Source organism: Manis pentadactyla, chromosome 9, assembly GCF_030020395.1.
Source record: "Manis pentadactyla isolate mManPen7 chromosome 9, mManPen7.hap1, whole genome shotgun sequence".
NCBI lineage: Eukaryota > Metazoa > Chordata > Mammalia > Pholidota > Manidae > Manis > Manis pentadactyla.
The window spans coordinates 126,033,942-126,057,168 of record NC_080027.1 but is presented as its reverse complement, the minus strand read 5'-3'; the positions used below and the strand labels follow the sequence as shown (position 1 = coordinate 126,057,168).

The window sequence follows — 23,227 nt, the reverse complement described above, 5'->3', positions numbered from 1 at the left end:
TGAAGAAGCCGCTCAGACCGAAGTGGAGAAAGAGAAGGAAGAGGAAAGAGGTGGGGGGTGAGAGGGGCTGGGCGGGGAGTCAGGGCAGGGTGGTGGCCCGGCCCTTTATGGCCAGGACTCGTCGAGGAAGGCAGGGGGTGAGTCCAGGGACGTAATTCCACAACTTTACCCGGCAGTCACTGTGTGGGGAGAGAGGCGGGGAGGCGGAGGGACAGCAGGAGAGGGAGGGGGGAGAGGAAGAGAAGGGACACGGTCGGAACAGGGAGGAGAGGCCCCTCTGCGCGGCTCCCCGTGGGCCAGAGGGCCTGGCACCCCCTGGATGGGGGCCAGAGCTGGGCTGAGACACCTGCACAGGGTGATGACAGCTGGGCTGGGGACTGCTGGGAGGGGCAGGAGAGGCCTGCAGACAAGGGGGTGAGTCCTGGCCTGGGGCCTGGCGCCTTCCTGCTCCCCTGCCCCTGGTGGGCACTGCGTGAAGGCTGGCACAGGCTGGCTGTGGGCCTGCCCTGGGAGCTGAGCCTGCCAGGAGAGCTGAGGGGCTCTGAGGCCCATGAGCCTGCCCTGCCCACACAAGGAGGGGGTGGGGAGCACGGGCAGGCCGCAGTGCCCAGCACCCACCTGGAGGCGGTGAAGATGTGCTTGGCGTTGGTGCACACGGCATTGATGGGGCTGTCGTGGCCCTTGATTTCACCGAGGGGCGAGAAGTTGTCCACGTTCCAGACCTTGATGACGCCCGCACGGCAGGCGCTCAGCAGCATGGGGCGGCCGGGGACGAAGGCCAGGGCGCACACCCAGTCTTTGTGCGCGTTGGGGATTTGCTGCAGGGGGAGCAGGCTGGTGAGGGCTGGGGGTGGGGCGGAGTGCCAAGGAGGGAGAAGCAGGGAGAGGACCCTGCAGGCACAGGGCTGTCCCGGGCTCCCTTCTGCCGCTAGAGGCCCCAGGTCCCAGGAGCCAGGCCTGGCCACCCGTGCTGGGAACTGCAGGGACCCAGATGAGGGTCCTGTGGTCCCGCCACTCAGGTTCAAACCTAAGACCCTTCACTGAGAGAGCCCTTCAGCCCTCAGACAGGTGAAGGCAAATGTGAAAGGTCCCAGAGAGGGATCCTGGTGGCGGAGCAGCCCAGCCCAGCCCTGGGGCCGGGAGCAGCGGCATGGGCCGTGGGCTGCGGGGTGTCAGGAGAGGCCGCAGGTGAGCGGGGGGTGGACAGGCAGGGCGCCCCGGGTCCCTGGGGTGCGGCCTGGGCTGGGAGCCACCTCTGTCTAGGCCACTTACCCGCTCCCTCCCCCACCTGGATGAGCTCCTGCCGCTCCAGGTCCCACTTCTTGATGCCGTTATCCCGGGAGCCACTGAACAGGATGTCTCCCTGGATGGCGAGACACTCGATGCCGTCGTAGTGCGGGGGCTCAAAGTTGTGGGTGGGGCCGATGGTGCCTGTCACACACTCACCCAACTCGAACATCTGGGGGGTGATGGGTGGGTAGGGAGAGCCCGAGAGAGGAGGGCGAGGGCAGGGCCGCCCACCCACTTGGGACAAGCAGCAGGGTGCTTAGGAGGCAGCAGGGCTGCCCTGGGAGGAACAGTGTCCCCAAGGGAGGGCCTGGGGACACCCCACAGCTCAGCAGACAGCTGCTAACGGAGAAAGCTGGGTTTGGGGTGTGAACCTCCCCCTAAAATTATTTTATTTTTTAATAAATAAATATAACACTACTTGTGCTTTAAATAAAAAGTCCTCATGATCCCACCACCATCTATTTCCCTTTTCATAGCCGGCCTTCCAGTTTCCGATCCCGTCCCTGCGGTTTCCAGTGACGTAACCAGGAAGCGAACAAGGCCGTGTGGCTCTGCGCCCCCGTGTCTTGTTTTATATTCGTCACTGTACCCGTCACACTGCATTTTGCCCAGTGGGCTTTCCCTAGTTTACCTCACTGTATTCTACCCTGAGACATTAAGGTTGTTTCTACTTTTTCACTGTTTATAAAACACCGCTGCCTCCCTGATGGCCTGCACACCTTGCTTCCCCGGGGTGGTTTCCCAGCAGCCTCCCTACCTCCCATGAGTGCACCCAAGGCCACAGAGGGTGGGGGAGGGACAGCGAGAGCCCTCCGGGGGCGCCCCCCGCCCAGGCCCTGGAGCCGAGGCCCCTCAGGTACCTTGACGTAATGGTCCTTGGAGCCCGTCACCACCAGGTCATGCTGGCTGGCTGTCTGGGTGACAGTCAGGCACATCACGGGGCCAATGTGGCCTGTCAGCTTGCCCACGGGCTGGAACCTGTGGCGGGGAGAGGCCTGGTGGGGACCGGGGGTCAGCGGGAACCCTGGGTTGGGCTGGGGGTGTACCCCAGGATGAACAGGCCTGCTTGGGGCACACTCTCCCTCAAAGCCAGATCAAGAACCTAGACATGAGCCGCCCTGTCCCAGGAGGAAGTGGGTCCTGCATCTCAGAGGGGGCACAAGCCCAGCCCCACGGGGGTACAGAGGGGCAGCTGAGGTCCCGTCCGCCCGGGGGGGAGCAGCCCACGCCGACACCCACTGGGCCGCTGCAGGCCCTCTGCCCCTCCCCAGGCCTCCCCCTGACCTGCTTAGTTCCCAGATGCGCACGGTGTTGCCTGAGGCGGCGTACAGCATGGTGCCCGAAGGGCTGAGGGCAATCTGGTTGATCTGGTGCTCCCCCTGAGTGCTGGTGACGGCCCGGGTGGATGAGGCCGCGCAGGCGTCACCCACGATGGCCTGGCCTGAGGACCTGCCGTGACGAAGACGGGCAGGGATGGAGACCAGAGCGACCCAGCCACAGGGACAGAGGCCATCAAATCCCTCTCGGTCGGGGCCTGATCACCCACTTCTCCCAGGAAGCCTTCCTTCCCTGACTGATGGAAAAGCAATGGCTTCTCCCGGAAGTTTCTGGTCTGATGAGGGTGGGACCAGGGGTGACAGCCCCACTCCACCACCTGCAGAAGGCACGTCCCTGCACCTGCCCTGTACTCGGCCCTGGTGGACTGTCACCTACGCTCTCTGAGTCCCAGTTTCCTCTTCTATGAAGAGGTGACAAACCCATTCTCTTTACTCTGTGCATTTTTTGTTGCTGTTTTTTTAATAAAAATATATTATTTTTTAGTGCAATTTTAGGTGCACAACAGACTTGAGAGGAAGGTTCAGAGGTTTCCCCACACCCCGGCCCCCGGGGCATTATTACATGCTCCCCCGCTGCACCCCAACCCCACCAGACGGTGCCCTCGTCACAGCTGAGAACCCCCAGCCCACAGCCGACACCAGGGTCACCCTACTATAGATAAATCTGTAATGACCCGGATCCGCCATGGTAGTGACATTTAGAGCACTTTCACTGGCCTCAGAACCCAGTGTTTACTCTTTCTTGAGGATCGGATTAAGGAATGGGTGATAGCTGACGATGTGCGCACAGGAACGACGCGTGGCTTTTGCTAGGAAACAGTTTCATTTTGAAGAAGCCCTTGTCTCTGTGCCCTGTGTGTCTGTCTGCCGGAGGCCGTCAGGGCCAGGCCCCATCAGGGGACTTGCTGCAGACAGGTGACGGCGCTGGGGGCCACAGCCTGTGGGTCTCACCTGCTCCCCAGCTCCGCTTTCGGACTCATAGGGTGATGTCCAGCTCATCCCAGAAGGGGCTTAGGAGGCTGGGGCAAGGGTGGGGCCACGCAGGCCAAAGGCCTGTGCACGCTGCTGCCCCAGGCACTGTGCCCCCGCCCGGGGCTCTCACCTTGTCCCTCAGAGTCAAGCCAAAGCCATGGACCTTCGGGTCTCTGTGCTCACGTAGCTGAGCTGGGCTGTGCCACTGCGAGCTTGACAGCGGGTACTTACGTGAGGGTCCGAATGCACTTGGCTGAGTCCCGGATGTCCCACACTTTGATATAGGAGGTGGACACGGAGAACACAAGCCCCGAGTGGCTGCAGTACTTGATGGAGACCACGTTGTTGGGGTGGCCCTTTAGCGCCGCGATCTCTTGCCCCGTAACCAAGTTCCACATCTTACAGCTACGGTCTGTGAGAGGCAGAAGGGGAGGGCCCCGTGTGGGGAGAGATGTCAGTCACCTCCCCCTCCTAGGGGCTGGGAGGTTGGGGGAGGGAGTCCAGAGAGATCTGGAGGAAGGAGCGCCTGGTCTGAGGGAGAGAAAGACGTGCTCACGTGTCCTCATAGGACATGTGCATGTAAAAGCTCAGGAGGGACGTCGGTCAGAACTTCAGACCAAGGCTTCCCAAGCAAACTTTCTGCCAACACTGGAGCTCTGTATGCATTGTCAGTGCCCTGAGCTGAAATAAAATCTTAAACCTTTGGTGCCCAGCCCTACAACTGCTAATAGATGACAAAATTAATGAACAAATGGCAAGCAAATCTCATGGGAGTAGCTTGGAATGAACCGATTGCACCCAGATTGACAAATCTGCCCCCTCCCGCCATGCAGAGCACGCCCTCTCTCAACTATCGACCTGCCTATCTACATGTGTATGTGTGTAGACCTATGTGTCGACATCTCCATGTACATGTGGACATGCACTCATCTGTTGGCATGTCTCCTGCAGAGCTGTTCTTTCTGCTGGTACCATTTCTCTGGTTTTGCCGTGGCCCAGTCATGGGGACTCTGTGGCTCCCTGCTGCCGAGATCAGAGAACTGCCTGGGTGTAAGTGCTGGGATAGGCAGACAGGCTGGGGCACCTGAGAGGCTTCCAGGAGTTTCTGAGAAGTCTGAAGGGAAGAGCTGCACGGAGCCCCCAGGGGCGGCTCTGCAGGAAGGCGTGGCCGGGGACACCTGGGATGGGGAGCCCTGAGCCAAGGCCAGAGGTAGGAGACACGGCAGTGAGCAGGCCGGGGCCAAGGGGAGACCCTAACCCTACCTGGCCAGTGCAGGGAGCACCCACCTTTGGACCCTGTGAAGAGCAGCTCGTCCGTGGTGTCCAGGCAGAGGACAGGCTTGGTGTGGCCCTCGGCCATGGAGACGCACTGCAGTGGGGCTGTGCGCGCGCCCTTGGCCCCTCCGACAGGGGTGATGACGCCCCTTCCGGGAGAGAGAGGAGAGGGCATGCCCGTCAGCCAGGGCGACTGGGGCCGGCTGAGGGGCATGTAGGGAGAGGGTGCAGGGCCCCAGGATGGAGACTCCGGAGAGGCCAGCCCATGCCACCAAGGTCTGGGGCTACGCAGTGGGGGCGGCCTGCCTCACGGGGACCTGCCCGCTGCCCTCCCAAGCACTTCTGAGGGGCCTAGCCCTCCGGGAGGGGAAGGCCCTGCCCTCGGGCGTTCCCATCTGATGCCTGCCTGACCCAGATCCAGAGACTGTAAATGCACCCAGGCCCCAGCTGGGCAGGGCGGAGGCCCGAGGGCCAGGATGGCTCCAGAGCTCCCACCACGCCTGCAGCTGCTTCAGTTAACCCAGGGTGAGGTTGGGGTGCAGGGGGGATGCTCAGGCCAACACCCTGAGCACCTGGGTCCCAGCATGCGTGCACGTGTGCATCCCTGGGGCCCCTTGACTAGCACAGTCAGCTCTGCCACTGTCACCTGAAGAGGCCTAAACCCTTGAGGGAACCCCCACTCAGCTCTGGGTTAGAATTCTGGGCCCTTCGGGGGAATGCGGCATGTGGACCTGGGGTGGCACCTTCTGGCTCTGGGGAACATGCTGGGGGAGGGGAGGAGGCTTATCCTGGGGAAGAGCAGCTTCTGCAACAGCCCCCCAGGGGTCCTGAGAGGAAGGGCTTTTTCTCAGTGAGGGTCTTTGTAACGAGGCCCTGGCTGAGTCATGGGCAGGTCTGGTAACAGGTTCTAGCTCTTCTCCAGAGAGGCAGCCGCATCTGACGGCAGCGCTGGGGCCAGGGCGCACTGACGTGGCCAGCGTCCCCTGCACCCAGTGTTTCTCACAGCTCCACGGACTGAGTTGTCCCCCACCGTGCGGCTGGCAATCAGACAAGTCCAGCTGTCAGCCAGGTGTCACCCAGCCATGAACGGTCCCCCACAGCCCTGGCTCCCTGCCTCTGAGGCTGGCTGGGCCCCACTGTGTGGCGGGGAAGCAGCCCAAGACTGCTGCGGGAAGTGCGTCAAAATGACACCCCTCTTGGCGAGACAGGCTGGTGGCTGGTGAGCAGGTCGCAGTGGCAAAGCCGTGCTGCCCAGAGGAGGGCTTACAGAGCCATCAACACCCTGGGCGGGAGGCGCAGTGGGGGAGCAGGGGGGAGCCTCAGCCTGGCTGGCCTGCTGCCCATGAGGGGCTCTGGCTGACCAGGTGCTGGGACCTGCTCCCCCGGTGAGGTGGCTGGGGGACCTGGCCTCTGGTCACCCGCAAGCTGGGAGAGGAGGCTCCCTGGCGCTCCCGGTCTGTGGGCCAGCAGAGGTGGGCTGTGGGCAAGTCCTCGCTTGCTACGCTTCTCAGAGCCGAGGTTGGAAGCGCATACCCCACTGGCACAAACTGAGCAGGTCACAGGGATGCGGGGACAGGCACCAACACCCCCCCGAGGAGCCGCACCCCGCTGCTCCCGCAGGCCCCGGGCCTTTCTGGTTTCCCATGCCCCTGTCCCCTCGGCAGAGCTCAGCCCCAGCCCAAGCCCCGAGTGCCCATGCACCGCCCCTCCCTCCCCAGTGACGAAGGGGAAGGGAACAGGGCCTGCCACAAGCGACTGCACACCCCTCCCCAAGCCCCCGGCTCCAGCCAGCCTGGTGCACAGGCCACGCAGCCACCCTGGAGGGAGGAACCTGTGGGGAAGGAAGAGGTCTGGGAGAGCGGGGCAGGCACACATGCGGGCCGGGGTGCACGGGGCAGGGGTGCGCGGGGAAGACGGAGAGGAGGGCGAGGACAGCGAGCACCAGGGAAGCGAGCAGCAGACTTCCGCGTGTACCTCAGGACCTCCGACAAAGAGGAGTCGCTGTCATCAGACCTGGGAGGGCAGAGAATTAGCTGGATTAGGGGGAGAGAGGAAAAGACACACAGGGGACGGCAGGGGCAGCAGCGCAGGGGGGCAGAAGGCGGGTTATTCTCTCCAGGGGCAGAGAGAAGGCGGAAGGGGGGCGCTCAGATGGGAGCAGGAGGGGAGGTGGGTGCCAGCAGGCCAGGGAGCCGGGGACACCCTCGGCTGGCGGGGAGGAGGGAGGCGGGTCCACAGGGAGAGGTGGGTGAGCCGGGCTCACATTCTGGGGAGAGTTTGTGGGCCATTAGCTGGTTCCAAGCTCTCTGGCTGCCCCACTGCACAAGCTGGGGGCACCGGCCCCAGCCCAGCAGGGCTCAAATCTGCCCAAAGCCAGGGGAAGCCATGCCTGTCCGACTCCTGCCTGGGAGCTGGCTTCTTCAAGCAATTCTTCAGGAACTGCCTTGTTTACAAAGCCCCCTGTCCCCGGAGAGCCTACTGGGACGTGCCTAGGAGCTGGGTCTGTACCACACGTGGGCTCTGAGACCTGGACATTGGACAGGACTTGGCCCGGGAGCCCACCAAGCTAGGAGGCCCGAGTCCCACCCCAGTACTTCCAAAAAAGGGAGCTGTCAAAGGTAAAGTCATGGGCGCTCCTGGGCGGGCGCAGGTCAGGCTTGGTACATTCCTCCTGCAACGGATGCTGAGCCAAGGGGGGCTTAGGAAAGGGCCTGAGGCGGGGATATTTCTACAGGATGAGCAGGTGTCAGGCACCAGGCACAAGGACTATCGCTTTCTGGCCTGGGCGCCCCTGAAGGACGCCCTGTCCCCAGGGCAGAGGAGATTTCTGGGAGTCAAGAGAGGGGCCCTCTTGGGGGCTGCAGAGAGCTGGGGGGCTGGGGTGGGGCCCAGCAGGGTAGGGAGCTCTGGGAGGAACACATGGAGGTCGGGGTCCCCCTCTCCCAAAGCAGAGTCCTGCTGTTAGGAACACATGCTGGTGTCTGTCAGAACCTCTGGTTCTGGGCTCAGCTCTGCCACTTTCTAGGTGGCCATCCTCAGGTCCTCTCTGAACCTCGTGTCCTCTTCTGTAAAATAGGGAAGACCATCTCATGGCAGGGAGATCACAGTGTGAAGGCAGGTGCGGCCTGAGGGCGCCTTCTGCATGTGGGTTGCTGTGAGTGTCCACCATGCCACTGCAGGCCTGGCAGCTCCACGGGAGCTGTAGGGACAGGCTGAGCTGGCCTGGCCACGTGAGGGTAGTCAGGGGGGTCTCTTTGTGCTGGAATGCAGAAGGGCCGCTGGGGACAGGGAGTGGCTGAAGCGGAAGGAAGAGGCTCAGAGGAGATGCAAAGAATCAAGGATTCAGCAGCAGAGGCCTTGAGGGTGTTCTGGGGTGGCCCTCTGGGGCGCCCGATGTGCACAGCCATTCCCACCTGACTGACCCTGGCCCCTGGCCCCCGGCCCCGCGGCTTCCTTCTGCCCTCTCCTGAGTCCCAGCATGCTCTGGCGGAAGGGAGGGGTCCACAGTCGGCTGTCAGGCCAGGGCCACGGGGCCTCATCTCTCCGAGGCACTGAATATCACAGTCAGGGTCTGTCTGGCTGCCCCAGACCCGCCTGCAGCTAGGCCCACAGGCCCCTTCCCCCGTCAGCACCCTCCCCGGCCCACCCTGGCTCTTACTTGTCCAGCGCTGACCCTTGGCTCTGATTACTGGTGAGACGAGAGAATACATTGCGGTCATTACGGGGCCGAGTGGGAGGGGACGAGGGGGGCGTGAACCCCACATCTGTGGACCTAGTGAGTGGGACAGAGAGCAGCAGCTATTAGTGACCACAGCTCTCCCCGTGGGCTCACACACGCCGAGCTCCCAGCACCACCTTCTGCCCCAGTGGTCGGCCTAGAGCCCAACTCCCAGCTGAGCCCCAGAGGCTGTCCTTAAACAGTCCACCCTTATGTTCACAGACCCAGGTGGGAATTCACAGATCGCTGAGATGTAGGTGTGACCCCCAAACCACACGCACAGGGCTTTGGGGCCGTTTGCAGGTAAGAGGAGAGCTGCAAATAGCTGAGTCTGCAAATGCACACATGCCCCCCAAGGTCAAGCGAGGAGGCCGTCTGCCCTCTTGCTGCGGCTCATTCTATAAACAAGTGGCCTTTCTGTGGTCTATTTAGTGCCACACTTTTTTGCACTTCTGTGCTTTTTCCTGGTGACGTCACCATCTAAGACGAAGCCAAGCATTGCACTGACATGCCATCTGGTGTCTGTGAGCACGTGAAGGCTGCAATGTGCCTTGTGGAGAAAACGTGCTAGAAAGGCTTCATTCAGGCGTGAGTTACCGTGCCATTGGCGACAAGTTTATGTCAGTGAACCAACAATATATATATATCAAGGTGTCTTTAAATAGAAACACATACAAGGTCACGTACTGACCAGTGGATGAAAATGTTGGGGGCTCACAAGAGCCCGACTTTATGGGACAGAACTACTGTGGGGACAGAGACCCCGCTGTGCCGCAGGGGAAGCGTGTAAGACCTCGCCGCACTGCCATTCCTGGAGCCCGAGATCCACCTATTTGGAGAGCCATCACTAGGCTTAGCCGCAACCCCCCTCGCCCTGGAGAGTCATCAGGAGCTCAGCCTAAATCCCTCTGACCGCGACTTGCGTGTTCTCTCAGCAGGTGAAGGGACGGCCCGTGAGGCCCCACGTGTACAGACTTCCTGGCAGGGCCTCCCTGCCAGAGGCCCCTCTGTGAGCCACTGGCATGCACATCTGCCCGGGCCCTGGACGGGAGGCTGGGCTGGGAGCTGAGCACATCTGCCCCTCGCCTTCCGCCGGGTCAGTGGACAAGGTCATCTTGAGCCCCTGGTCTTCCACTATTTAGCTGTGTGACCTGGGGCAAGCCACCAAACCTCTCAGAAGCTTAGGTGCAGGGGCCGCAGGACCCTCAGAGGCACCAGCTGCTGTGCAGAGGCTCTGTGGGCCTGGTCCTGTAAGGGGCTGAGCAGCTGCAGGCTTGGCCGATATGCGATCATTTTCCTTTAAGCCTCTGCTCCTCTCACAAGACAAGACTTTGGAAAGGGCTGAAGTTTCCCAAGGACCCGTGGAAGTGAAAAGGGGCTGGAGCACATCAGTACAACACCAGCGCAAGCCACAAGACAGCCCCCAGGGTGGGGTGCCCGTCAGCCGGCCATCTTTGGCAGCAGCCTTGGCCACCCAGTTCAAAGGTGCTTATTGGAGCCCACCCAACAGGCTGGGGAGGGGACCAGCAGGGGAAGCCGATGACAGCCTGGCCAGGACTAAAGGGCATACACGGTGCCCCAGGAAGTGGGTGAACATGCAGTGAATCGTGCGTCCAGGGACCGGACGGGCAGCGACCCGGTCAGGCTCTGGAACATGCTCTCACCTGATAGGCTGCCCTCGGTCATACGACTTCCTTCGGGTCAGAGGGGACGTGTCTGTGCCTCGGGACTGCCGGGGGCTGGAACACAAGGGCTCCGTGAGGCCCAGACCTGACTCCCTGCCCACCCTGCCCCACGGCCTGGCCCCTCTCCTCACAAAGTGCTCCCTTTGGTGGGCAGGCTGATGGTGCGCGAGACCTCGTCCCGGTAGTAGGGGTCACGGATGGAGAAGCCCACTCCGTCCTCTTTGATCTCAACGAGGGAAGCCAGGGACTTGGTGATATTCTTGGTGGAGATGTCCAGCGGGGGGCCCAGGCACTCAGCCGACACCGCCTTCATCTGGCCAGACAGCTTGGGCTCGCCCTGGGAAAGGAAGGGCTGCAGTAGGCAGGCCTGCCCAAGCAGGATGCACAGCGACAGGCAGCGAGGAGAGTCCAGCCCGGGAAGGCGCCACTGGCCCAGGGGGAGCGGCGAGCAGGAGGAACCCTCAAGCAGCACCAGGACCGCCTCTCGAGCTCCCGGAGACCCCGAGGCAGCTGCATGGTTCTGCTGCTGTTTGGCCTGTGCAAACGCAGGACGCCCAGACCGGCTGCTTCGCCGGGCACCAGCTAACCAGTTTACCCACAAACCATGCCCTTCGCTGTTCCCATTCTGCAGTTCCTTTCCCGTTCTCTCTCTAATAAATCCTGTTTGGGTTCAGGCTGGTAGGGAAGCTGCCCGCCGCCGACTCCCACACTGTTGGCTCAGCGATCTGCATGCTGCAGAGCTAGCAGTCTAGAGTCGGTCTTTGACTTGCAGCACAAGGCAGCGTCTGGAGTTGGGGCAGGGGAGGGTTACTGAAAGCAGGGCCCCTGGCTGGGATGGTGTCACGGCCACTTCTCCCTCCTTCCACCCACGTCAGAAGGAACGGGCTGTAACAGGTCACACTGCAGCACACCAGTTCCAGGCGAAGTCCCTCTCGGACCTCCTCCCACGGGAGGCAATACTGGGTCCGGGCTCAGGGTGGGGGCCAAGCCACAGGAAGGTGGGGGCCAGGCTGTGGGGAGGCCCGCCCTGCAGCAGCTCACCTTGAACTTGAAGTCATCGTGGCTGGTGGAGCCTTTCATGGTGAACGACTGCGAGAAGCTAAGGAAGGAGAGAGGGTTCTGGGTTCTGATGTCCGCCGTTCTGGCTCTCTGGGCCTTAGACGCATGTGCCCCAAAGGGCCCCCAGCCCAGGCTTAGCCCTGGGACCCTCTGGCGACTCCCCAGCCCCCACCCCAGGTTCATGCTGAGAGTCAGCTTCCCACTCCAGCTGGGAAACTCACCTCCCCTCGGAGAATTCCGAGACCTCCTCATCCGTGCTGGCATAGCCGTTCTCTGTGGGAGGGAGGGGGCAGGAGGGCTGAGAGAGCTCCCGCAGGGTGAGGGCAGGTGGGACGGCCTTCCCGCCACATCTCACCCACTGGGGCAGACGCATGCCTCCGGGGAAGCAAGGGTCTCCGAGGGAGGAGCCGGGAGCCTGGGACACCTAGAGCTGCAAGCCCTTGCCCATGCCCACGTACCCTGCTGCACGTTGTAGATGAGGGCCTGCAGCTCAGGGTGCGCCTCAGCCTTCTCGCGCAGGGCACCCAGGAGCAGGTGGTTCTGAGAGGAGCCCGCTATGTCTGTCTGCCTCAGCCGTCCCTCCAGCAGCCGTATCTGGGCCTCCTTCTGTGCCACTTGCAGCCCCTGAGGGTGGGGAGCAAGTCCTAGGGTCACCTTCCTGCCGGGGTCTGAGGCCACCCCAGCACTGCTCCACGCAGCCCGCCTGCAGCAAGGCACCTTGGGGGGCCTAGGCATCCCCTGTGCCTGCCCAGACCTGAGATGCCCTCCCACCCCCTTCACTGTCCATGTATTAGTGGAGGCCACCTTAGGACACATTGCGTGGTCTGGGCCAAACTGTGACCCCCAAAATGCGTATGTTGAATCTCTAATCCCCAGGCCCTCAGAATGTGACTGTATATGGGGATGGTTTTTAAAGAGGTAATCAAGGTGAAATGAAGTCACCGACATGACTGGTGTCCTTCGAGAGGACATTAGGACACAGACCCCCACACAGGGACAGCCACGCATAGAGTGACAGTCATGCACAGGCCGAGCAGAGAGGGCTCGGCAGGAACCGGCCCTGCCCGGACCCTGCTCTCGGACTTTGGTCTCCACACTGGAGGCAATCCCGCTGCACTGTGTGGGCTGCCCAGTGCGTGCCAGCAGCCTGACGTGCTCCCGAGACAGGGAGCGGAGCGGAGAGCTCACTGGGACACCGAGGGGACCAGGAGGGCAGCTTCCCCACCCCCTCCCGTTACACTGTGTGCACACTGATGGTGTCTGTCCCCAGAGGCCGCAGGCCCCAGGGGAAGGAGGCGCATCCTCTGGCCAGCTGTCGGGGAAAGGGGGGAGCCCGGGACACCTGGGGACACCCGATGTTCTGTGTAAACATTTCTGGGTGGAACGCGGTCTGTCTGTCTGTCTCTCTCTCTCTGCCCCACCCCAACATACAGACACACTTCTCCCTCCGCATTCAGCAGACTCAAGCCCAGCCCTGCTCTGTGCCAGGTGCCACGCCAAGCCCCTTGCATGCATCATCTCATTAAAGTCATGTCATAAGCCGTCATCACCCCGGCTTTATCTGGAATAGGAGGCCCGGGGGTAGGCAGCCTGCTCGAGCCTGTAAATGCCGCAGGCCAGGAGGAACCAGACCCTGGCCGCACCGTGAGGGCAGCCCACAGAGGCATCTGTGCCCACTGGCCCTGCCTGGGGGCGGGGGTGCTGCCACTCGCCTTGTCGATGGACGCCTTGAGGAAGTTGTCCAGCAGGAGGCGGGCCTCGGCCAGGGAGCAGGAGCTGATGACCACCGATGTGTCTGTGGAGTCCAGCTCCTCCTACAGGAGGCGGAGACCCCGTTGCTCGGCTGCCCTGCCCACCCACGCGGCCCTCTGGCCTCCGCCCTGGCCCTGGCCCGGCCTGGCACCTTGGTCTCCTCCAGCTGCACGATGGTGGCCTGGCAGTCCGTGATGCTGTCATTGATGTAGTCAATGTTGGCCGCCAGCTCCTCGATCTCCTCAGCCAGCTCCTGCAGCCCCTTCTCCTCCTCGGGGCTCTCAGCCTGCAGCCGCTCCCGCTTCCTCCGCAGGTTCTCCTGCAGGAGGAAGAGCTCCTCCCTTTTCTGGGGGTGGGGGTGGGGGACAGGCCTCAGGCTGCTGCCCAGCTGCGCCCTCGGCTCCCTGGAGGTCGGCCCCTGGGGACCCCCTGCACCTCTGGCTTCCAGGGCAGGCACAGGGAGCAGGGGGAGAGGGGCCACGGACGGGTCTGAAGAGCCAGAGAAGTCAGCAGTGGCGGCGGACAGGCAGAGCGGAAGTGGGGGGGACGGGAGGCCGGGGCCAGGCCGCCCGGGCCACCAGGGCCCACCTTGATGAGCCGCTCCATGTCGGCCTCCAGGTTGACGATGGTCATCCTCTGCATGACAATGTCGATGATCCGGCGCTCCAGTGACTGCCACTTGAGCCTCGCAGCCTTACTGAAGCTCTGGCTGGCCCCTTTCTTCTGGAACTTCTTTCTGGGAGACAAGGCCAAGGGGATTGGATGGGACCAGTCTCGACCCCCGCAGCTCCACGGAGCTCCTACCTGGAGCCGACAGGCTTGGGGACGCATCACAGGGCCACACTTCCCTGGAGCTCGCCTCTCCCAGGTCCCGCCCCCACATTTCCACCCCCTCTGCCTACACAGGCCAGGGTACCACCTGCCCACCTTACCTGGTGGGGCGGGTGCCATTGACAGTGGGCCCAGGGTGGTCCCCCAAGAAGTGGTTGATTTTGCGGTTCCACTGGCGCACGATGCTGGAGACGGAGCGGGCACCCGACTCGGCCTCCGACGAGGTCGTGCTGGCAGAGACCTCGGCCCCCGAATCCAGCATGGGCGGCTTTGGCCCTGCGCGCCCCGCCACCCGCTCGGACATGGGCTTGGCCAGGCGCCTCAGAGCAGAAACCTGGGGGTCAAGAGAAGAGGGGCCCAGTGAATGGGGTGTCCTGGAGCCCACGGAAACGCCGACTGGGGGGGCGCAAGGCAGGCAGCACACAGGGGCTGCTCCAACCCGGCCTGGGCCTGGGGCTGAGCGAGGGCCAAGGGGTCTGTCTCATGTGGGGACACAAAGAGACTTCCCCTTTTTAAGTGACATCTCACGCCTGTGGGTCGGGCACCTACAGACGGCCCGCGGGCCTCAGCTCTCTCGCTGAGAAAGGCCCCTTGCACGGGCCTCACAAGCCCACTCGCTGAGCGGAGGAGCCAGACCTGGGACTGCAGGCTAGCCTCGCACCCCCCACCTGCAGAAGCCAGAGGGGAGCAGGGCAGGTGCACGCGGGAGGTGGGGGCCCTGCTCACCTCCTGGGTTTTCCTCCTCAGCACCATTTCCTGCTGCCGCTTCTGGGACTCCAGAGCTCGGATCTGAAACTGCAGGTGAGGGAGGGGGCGCCGGGGACCACCTTAGACACCTAAGCCTGTTCTGCCCAGGCTGGGATGAGGAAGGCCTGGCCAGCCCCAAGGGTGAATGCCTGGGCTTCAGGGCCGTTCTCGCTGATGAGAGGGGACCAAGGGCTTGGTTCCCTTTCCCAGGGGTCACAGTGCAGGCCCCTTTCTCTGCAAAGGCAATTCGCCCGTCCTCTTCTCCCCACCACGAGCAAGGAGCCCTGGACCGGAGGACTCAAGGCTGGACGCCGCACAGTCCTAGCTCTGGCTTGCTGGTGACCCTGGGCAAGGTCCTGCCCTCTCCGGGATGGAGACCCTCCCCCGGACAGCACAGGGGCTGGACACCCTCAGTGGTCCTGCCCTTCTGCGCCGTGCTGCGCTCTGCCCCGGTGAGACCTCCACCACTCAGGAGCGCGGGAGCCCGGGCCTGCTTGGCCGGAGGGGCAGCCCAGCACCAGGGAGGCTGGCGGTGGGGGCTGAAGGCTCAGGGACCCTCGCTGGCCACCCCTCACCTCCTGTCGCCGCTGCTCCTTCTTGAGCTGGGCGATCTCGCGGTTCCTCTTGGTCTCCACCAGCCGCCGGCGCTGCTGCTCCTCCCGCATCTGCTTCATCAGGGCCACCTGGGGCGCACAGAGGCGGCTGTGAGGCAGGGCTGGGCAGGCGGCTCACACCCTCCGGGGAGTGGCCGGCTCCAAGGACGCTGGGCAGGGGGAAGCTGCCAGGCAGCACTGGCTCAGGCTCGGGGGGTCTGGAGGGAGGGGTCTGACCTCTCCCTGCAAGACTTGAGCTGCTCCAGCACCTGGGCCACCTGCTGGAAGGCGCGGCCTTACTGCCAGCCCAGCCTGCAGGTGCCACCACTCTGCAAGGGCCTCCACTGCCCTGAAAGTCTCAGCCCCTGTGGCCTCACCCAAAGCCCATTCTGGGTCTGGCCATGCTAGGACCACCTGCACTGCTGGAGGCAAGTAATCCCACCTGATGGAACCCGTCCCTCTCCCCCAGAGGGTGAGGTCAGGGCCAGGCTCGCAGGGACAGCAATGTAAGCCAGCACCATTTACGGAGAACATGCCCCACACCCAGCATGGTCTGCGTGACAGTCATTCGAGAACAGTGTTGTCACCCCGTTTCATAAGAGGAAACGAGCCTCAAAGAGACACACCAACTTAAGAGTCATAACACTATCACTCATAAAGTCACACAACGACTCAGCATTGCCTGACCAGACTTCCAGCCCGGGTCATTTGCCCCCAAGATCTGGCTCTTACTTTCAGTCCCAGGGCTGGGACTGACCATGGCAGTTCAGAGCAAAGCGAGTGACCAGGTACAGAGAGAGCCTGGAGCCTACAGTCCTCAGTGGGGTGGCCGGAGGCACAGAGAGCACCATCAGTGTGGCTGCAGTCGGCCCAACGCGGCGGAGCGCCATGGACCTGGGGCGTGTGCTCCCGCCAAGTCCTGGTGCCCGAAGCACCAGAGTGCAACGTACGCAGGGCTGTAGACACTTTCCCTGGTTGGGTGCGTGATGATCACGTGGAGGGTGGTTCCATCTCTGCCACCAAGGCCTCAGACATCACTAGGAAGGTTAGCAGCCTGCATGGCCTGGGGACAGTCATGAGAGGCAATGGCGTGGGAGGGAGGGAGGCTCCAAGGGCCGGGGTCTGGCGGGGTCGGCTTCTTCCTTGAAGGTCAGGCTGTGCTGGGGGCGTCCACGCAGAATAGGAGGGCCCACTGCAGCCGGGTCTCTGGGGTCCAGAATGATCGTTCTCCCAAAGGACTAGGACTCACACCAACCCAACATGGCCGAGAGTGGACTGGAAGCCCCAGCCCACCAGAGATGTCACGTGCAAATCTGAGATGGCAGGTGTCTTCTGGGGTCAGGGGTCAGAGGCTCCTGGGGAGGAACTGTGTCCTCCTGGACAAAGGCCATCTGCCCATCAGCCCTGGACCTCTATGGAGGTCATCACAGAGGCAGCGGTCTCAGGAAGGGCGGGCACACTGCAGGCACCGACAGTGCTGAAACGGGCCACAGCACGTGAGCCCAGCATCCCACCATGGATTGCAAGTAAGCAGTTTCCCCCTCCTAGGGACCGTGGTGACTGTGGATGCACCCCAGAGTCCCGTGACTCCGTGGGCCCTGCTGCTGCGCTGTGGGGGCGGGGGGCAGGGGTGGCGGCTCTGGGGTGCTGGCTCTCATGGCATCTGGTTAGAATCCATGGCTCCTGCACACTCTGTCCTTCCAGCAGAAGCCCAGGGGTACCTCTGGAAGGTTCTTTTCAACCTCTAGCCTGGCTCACGAGAGCACAGGCTATGGGCAGAGCGCCAGCCACCTGGAGAGTGAAGCCCAGGGACACACGCGCGTCCTCTGTCCTTCAGACATCCGGCTTCCGGGCCATGCGAGGATCCTCCCTCACGACGATCTACGGTAGGGCCACTGCAGCTGGGGTGTCCCTGGCTGGGACAGGCAGGGGCCGCCCACAGAGCTATCAGCCAGGGCACCTCCAGGGGACACAGAGTGAGGACTGGCCCAGGAGCCGCCACAGAAGTGGCCTCAGATGCGTGCGCCCCCACCCCAACCCCCAGCCAAAGGCCCACCGGTCGCTCCCTTCTGCACCACCAGAGGGCGCCAGGGTGCCCCAAGTCCCTTCAGCCCCACCTCCGCAGCCCTGTCTCAACACCACACAGGGGAGGAGCAGGAGGAGGCGGGCCGTTTGGGGCCAGCTCCAGGCAGGCCCGTCTGAGAACAGCAAGCCGGGGCCCGTCTCCACCCTGGTTAGGCTGACGGAGGCCCTGGACCTGTGGCCCAGGCGTGCTGGGGACAGCCTGCCCAGGAGGGGTGGCTGGGCCTGGCCGATTGCCGAGGACGCCCGTCCTCCCAGCACCTGCGCCACCATCACGCATCACCCCCTTCCCCCACTCGCTGGGCAGCACCGGTTGAGTCCACAAGGAGGACCAGCTCCCGGTGGTGCCCAGAATGCATACTGCCTCCCCCAAGTACCCAGCGTGCCCCTCTCTGGTGCCAGTTCCTGAGGCCAGGCCGCCCCAGCTGGCCGGGGCTGCCAAGTGCTGGGTTTTACCAGGGGAACTGGCCCGGGCTGTGGAGAGCGGGGGTACACCAGGGGCTGTGGCCAGGAAGGCCACGGGAGGGCGGGCACAGGGTGGGCACAGAGCAGCCCTGCTGGGCTCCAGGCAGGAGTGGAGGCACACCCGGGGAGTGAGGAGGCGGAAGGCTGGAGCCCAGAAGCCAGGACCTCAGGGTGGGCGGCACGCCCGAGACTAGAATACTGAGTGACAGCAGGCAGAAGGGGGAGGCACTGCGCCGCGCACAACACACACTGGCCGGCGCGGATCCCAGCACCACCACGGGGAGCGGAACTGGCTTTCCCGCGCACACCGGAGGAGTGATTGGACTTCTTTCATGAGGGCCTCCTTAGGACTGAACATGATCTTAAGTGTCAGGCGCCTAGCCCCAGTAGGCACTCAAACTGCGTTTCCTGGCGCTATTATCGTTATTGCAGGCAAAGATCGCATAAATGAGACCCACGTGCCCTTAGCGCAGGCTGGAAACTGTGGTGGCGCTTCCCGCCACAGGGGGCAGTGTTGAGCAGTGTCCCCTGGAGATGCCCACCTGCCCCTCACTGGGGGAAGGTGGCTTCACCCTGGACAACATACTCGGCTAAAGGGACGGTGTCCAGACCCAGGACAGGGTTGAACCGGGCAATGCTGTGTGTCAAGAAGACTGTCCACACCGACAGCAGTGATTCCTTTTAACTGGATTCTAAGGAGACACCCCACGGCACCCCCTTGGGCCTACCTTGGCCTTCTTCATCTCGGCCACCTCGGCCTGCAGCTTCTTGAGCTCCCTCTCATAGCGGGACTGGTTCTTCAGCAGCCGCGCGTGCTCCTTCTGCGCGGCCTGCAGCTTCTGCAGGTCCCGGTTCATCTCCCGCAGCCTCTTCTCATAGTCGGCCTTGATCTTGTTGGCCTTCTCCTCGGTGTAGCACTCCATGGTGCCTGAGGGCAGCAAGAGGCAGCAGTCAGCGCCACGGCCCCGAGGGCTCCTGGCGGCCGGGGGCTCAGACGGCAGGTGGGGGGCATGACCCTGGGCAAGCCACGCCCCTCTCTGCACCTACTGCCTCATTTTAACAATGAAGGGCTCAGACTAGAAGATGCCCAAGGACCCTTCCTGCTCTGATATTCCACTGGACCTTCAGGGGGTATTTTCATCGCCAGATCTCTGGGCCCCAGGGCACCAGCTTCCCGTGGGACTTCGTGAGGGCCACTCATGCTGGCTTGGTTCTGACCCATGATTAGAGGAAAGGGTTGGGGCCAGTGGAAGGGCAAGAGCTAGCGTGATGTTGGCCGGAGCAGAAGGAATAAACTGATCCTCAGCCCTTGGCCTCTCCTACCCGACCTGCCAACAGACGTCTCCATGCGGATGTGTAACAGCCATCTCAAACTGGCACAGAACCAAGCCCCCAGTCTCTACCCCGTGACCCCTGCAGTCTTCCCCATCTCAGTGTCCTTCCAGAAGGTGACTTACCTGGCTCTCCTCTCACATCCCCACCCGGTCAATGTCTCCACCTTCAAAATACATCCGGAGCCCCACCACTCCTTGCCGCTTCACCATCTGTCCAAACGCCCTTCCACTGTAACCCTTAGAACAGTTTCCTAACTGGCCTCAAGCTTCTACTTCTGTTTTGCTCCAGCAGCTACAGTGGTCTTTCCAAAATGCTTTTAAAGTTTACATCCCATCCCTCTCTCCACACCCCACATCTTCCCACCTCCCTCAGAGAAAGGCAATGTCCTCACAATGACATGACCGGGTGCCACATTTCTTCTCTGAGCCTGTCTTTGCTGCTGTCCCATCCCCATCTTCCAGCTGTCTGGCACCAACACGCTGCGCACACTCCCACCTCGGGGCCCTGGCATCCTCTGTTCCCTCGGCCTGGAATGCTCTTCCCCTCACTCACTCTGCTTTAACACCATTTCGTCTCCTACACGTCTGCCCAGATGTCACCTTGCTGAAGTCCTCCACGACCATCCTTTTAAAAATGCCAGCCCCACCCCTGTCCTTCCTGCTGTGTCTCTTCCCTAATGCTCATCCCCACTGGGCATGCCACTGCTCCTGCTTATCTCTGCACGCCTGTCTCTCCCCAGAATGCACGCCCCACGCGGCAGGGGGTTCGCTCGCTCCACAATCTCTAGCACCTAGAATGATCTGCTCTGCCAGATGGGGTCAACAGCTGTCGCCTGAATGAGTGAACGGACGGACGAGCACTCAGATGTGAGGGCTGAAGGCCAGTGCAAGGAAGGCAGAGGGTGGGAAGTTTGTACTTAGGTTCGAAGGAAAATGCCCCAGGAGCTGAGTGCAGGAAAGAAGCCGAGGACCATCAGTCATGCGCCCAGGGAGACAAGGATTCTAATACCTAAGATGATTAATAATAAAATGTAGCATAGAACTGGGTTAGACAGAAGGACTTTGGACTGTGGGTCAAGGGTCGCAGTCTGATGGCCAGAAGCCTTTGCCCGGGAGCCCAGGTGGAGCTCCAGGGGCCTGTGGCCGGGGGGCCTCTCGGGATGGTGGGGGGGGGGTGCAGAGGGCAGAGCGCGGGCCTCACTGAGGTTCCGCAGCACGCGGTCGCGCTCCAGCTGCGTGTCCCGGATCTTGTTCTGCAGCAGAACCAGCTTCTCCTCGTACTGGTGCTTCAGCGTCTGCAGCCGCCGCTGGCTGTTCTCCAGCTCGTCGATCAGCTTCTGCTTGATCTCGATCTCGCAGGTCAGGTCCGCCAGGTCCGCCTGGAAGTTCACCTCTGCGGGGCAGAGACAGGCTTGACCCGGGGCCAGGGGCCAGGGGCGGTGGGGGGGTGGGCGCTGAGCCGGGATGAGAGTCAGAGGCCAGAGGCGACAGGCAGCAGCAGGTCCCACTGCGCGGGGTCCTACCAGGCGGGGCGCCCCAGGGACAGGCTGGCCCCCAGAACGCAGGGGTGGGTGTAGGAGCTGGGTGGGGGTCTCGGCATGGCCCAGAGGCCAACGTCCCCCGGTCTTGATGGGACATGGGAGCCGGCAGGCGAGAGGAGGGAGTGAGGACTGAGGGACCTGCAGGGCTGTGGGTCAGAGACGGCGGCGAGCAGGGCTGGTGGGCAGCCGCCCCCATGCAGAGAGTGGGTTTTGGAACCAGCGGGACCACCCGGGGAGAGTCACCGGCCTCTCTGGGCCGCTCTTCTGGGGCGAGCCCCCAACAATAGGCCCAGAGGTGCAGTGAGGGCTGCACGAGCCGGCCCAGCATCAGCTCAGCACAGCGCCTGGCATATGGTGAGTGCCCAGCTCGTAAGAGTCTGATGCCACACCAGCATCAATGTTGTTATTGTTTTCATGCCCTGCAGTTCTGGGCCTTGGGTGTCCACTGTCTCTGAGAACACAGGCAGGGCCTGACCCTCCCCAGGGGCATGTGGCCCAGGGCCTCCCAGCCGGGGGGGTGGGGGTGTCCCGAGCCTTCTCTGGCCCAGTGCAGCCCAGCGGCCCTGCCCGACACACACACCCTTCTCCTCGGGGTCAGAGTCCGAGTCCGCCAAGCTCTCCTCGCTGCCCGAGTCCTCCTCCTCCTCCTCGCAGCCGCTCTCCTCTCGCTCCTCCTCCTCCTGGGCACCAAGCACCCATCAGGCAGCGCCTGGCCTCCGGGGAGGGAGCCCGGAGGCAGGGGCGAGGCCGAGGACACAGCAGGTGCGTCCGGAGGGTGGGGCGTGGGGCGGCCACAGTTGGCACCCACCCCTCCTGGGGGAGTACCGCCCACCTCCCGCTCCAGCAGCCAGGCAGGATCCTTCCGGAGAGCCCCCGAGGGATGGGTGGGCACAGAGGGAGGGAGGCCACAGGGCAAACAGACCCTGGCAAGCATTTGGACCGATGGGAGGCAGACGTAAGCCCTCCCCCTCTGCACAGGACGGGATGGGGCCCCCACCCAGCCAGCTGTGGGGCTGAGCCTGCGGGGGCGGAGGCAGGGCGGCCCCTCACCTCCTCGCCCTCGTTATCATCTGTCTCCTCACTGTTGTCCTGCTGCAGCTTTGCCCTCTTTTTGAAGGCCTCCTTCTCCGGGCTGCGCAGGAGTGAAGGACAGGCCAGGTTAGGGGACTGCGCCCGCCTTGAGCAGGGGACTGGGTGGAAGACGTGGGCAGGAGTGTCCCGTCCAGAGGACCCTGCATGGGTTCCTGGCCTGCAGAGACGCCAGCCACTCTTCCTTAGCCCCCCACCCAGAGTTGACCTGTGTAATCCCCCCTCCCTCTTCTCAGGGAGAGAAGGGCATCAGAGGGAGCTGGGGGGCTTCTGCCCAAAAGGCTGAGCAGAGTGCTCAGTGAGGTCCCCGGAACCCTGAGCGGCTCTGCTGGACACAGGCAGCACCCTCCTGGGGGCCTCCGGGGGAGCCCCTGGGGTGGGGTCTCGGGGAGGGGGCTGCACTCCGCTCACCTTTTCCTCCGCTGCCTGACCTCCTTCTTCTTGAGCCGCTCCAGGTCCTGCTTGGCCCTGCGGATCACCTCAGAGGCGTCCTCCATGGAGCTGCCTGGGCTGCCGCCGAAGGCCGGGGCACCCGGAGGTGCACCCAGGGAGTAGGGACTCCGGGCCGAGGCTCGAGAGAGGCTGCGGCGGAGGGACTCATTCATGGCCTCACTCTCCAGGAGCTTGGTCCTGCGGGCACGGCGAGCCGCCCGGTGAGCCAGCCTTGCCCTCGGCCCGCCCGGCCGCGGCCCTCCAGCCCCCCGGGGCAGGCGGGCTCACTCACCGGAGCTCCTCGATCTCCCGGATGTAGTTCTGGATCAGAGCGCCGATGGCCTCGTTGCCGTCACCTGGGCCCGGGGAGGAAAGCGGCGGTAAGCACCTCTGGCTCTGCACAGGCCGCGGCGGGGCGTCTGTGCCTCCAGTGGGGGGACACACTGAGGCCTCTTCCAAAAAGGAATCTGAATCAAGGAAAGACTTGTGCCCGCGCACAGATGTGTACAAGCGCTTCTGGGAACAGTGAGAAATGGAAACAACCGCATGTCTGTCAACAGAGGCCATTAGGATGAATCATTCATCATCACCACCTGCGTAACACTGTGGTTTAAAAGAATTAAGTAGGTTTATATGTTTTAACACAGAGAGATCTCTAAAGTTAATGCCGAGTGAAAAGGGGAGTCAGAGGACAAAGCAGATGACCTCATACACAGAAAAAGAAACGTTATATGTATTCACACACATGACTATATAAGCACGTGTATCCACATGTGGAGCAAATGTACAGGGAAAGGGGTGAAGAAACGCGCAGCCAACTGCTTGTGCGAAGCAGAGAGGACGTGCGGTGGAGAGTTCAGTGACAGGGACCTTAACCCTTTACTGTACATATGCTTGTGTCATAGAAAAAAGCTTTAAAATCGATTCAAAAAAATGCATAAAAATAGTTGATCTGTGAACTGACTGGCTGGGCCAGCCCGCCCAATACCCCAGGGTCGGTACGGGGAGAGGGGCCCTAGCCCTCT

The 23,227-nt window shown here is 62.7% G+C and overlaps 1 protein-coding gene across 1 annotated transcript in view; it reads right to left on the bottom strand.

Annotated features, from left to right (window-relative positions):
* The window catches only part of KIF21B (kinesin family member 21B), a 46,098-nt gene that overhangs the window by 4,270 nt on the left and 18,601 nt on the right, over window positions 1-23,227 (bottom strand). The window contains exons 10-34 of the mRNA XM_057508141.1: window positions 22,495-22,558; window positions 22,182-22,400; window positions 21,732-21,813; window positions 21,262-21,358; window positions 20,342-20,533; window positions 18,535-18,734; window positions 15,242-15,349; window positions 14,646-14,714; window positions 14,021-14,253; window positions 13,677-13,824; window positions 13,240-13,434; window positions 13,049-13,150; window positions 11,795-11,960; window positions 11,558-11,609; window positions 11,319-11,376; window positions 10,409-10,614; window positions 10,257-10,331; window positions 8,533-8,646; window positions 6,849-6,887; window positions 4,887-5,023; window positions 3,831-4,011; window positions 2,575-2,739; window positions 2,151-2,268; window positions 1,289-1,459; window positions 619-818 (exon numbers count right to left, since the gene is read on the bottom strand). Of these exons, the coding sequence (XP_057364124.1) occupies window positions 619-818; window positions 1,289-1,459; window positions 2,151-2,268; window positions 2,575-2,739; window positions 3,831-4,011; window positions 4,887-5,023; window positions 6,849-6,887; window positions 8,533-8,646; window positions 10,257-10,331; window positions 10,409-10,614; window positions 11,319-11,376; window positions 11,558-11,609; window positions 11,795-11,960; window positions 13,049-13,150; window positions 13,240-13,434; window positions 13,677-13,824; window positions 14,021-14,253; window positions 14,646-14,714; window positions 15,242-15,349; window positions 18,535-18,734; window positions 20,342-20,533; window positions 21,262-21,358; window positions 21,732-21,813; window positions 22,182-22,400; window positions 22,495-22,558 (3,391 nt within the window). The remainder of the gene's footprint in view (window positions 1-618; window positions 819-1,288; window positions 1,460-2,150; window positions 2,269-2,574; window positions 2,740-3,830; window positions 4,012-4,886; window positions 5,024-6,848; window positions 6,888-8,532; window positions 8,647-10,256; window positions 10,332-10,408; window positions 10,615-11,318; window positions 11,377-11,557; window positions 11,610-11,794; window positions 11,961-13,048; window positions 13,151-13,239; window positions 13,435-13,676; window positions 13,825-14,020; window positions 14,254-14,645; window positions 14,715-15,241; window positions 15,350-18,534; window positions 18,735-20,341; window positions 20,534-21,261; window positions 21,359-21,731; window positions 21,814-22,181; window positions 22,401-22,494; window positions 22,559-23,227) is intronic.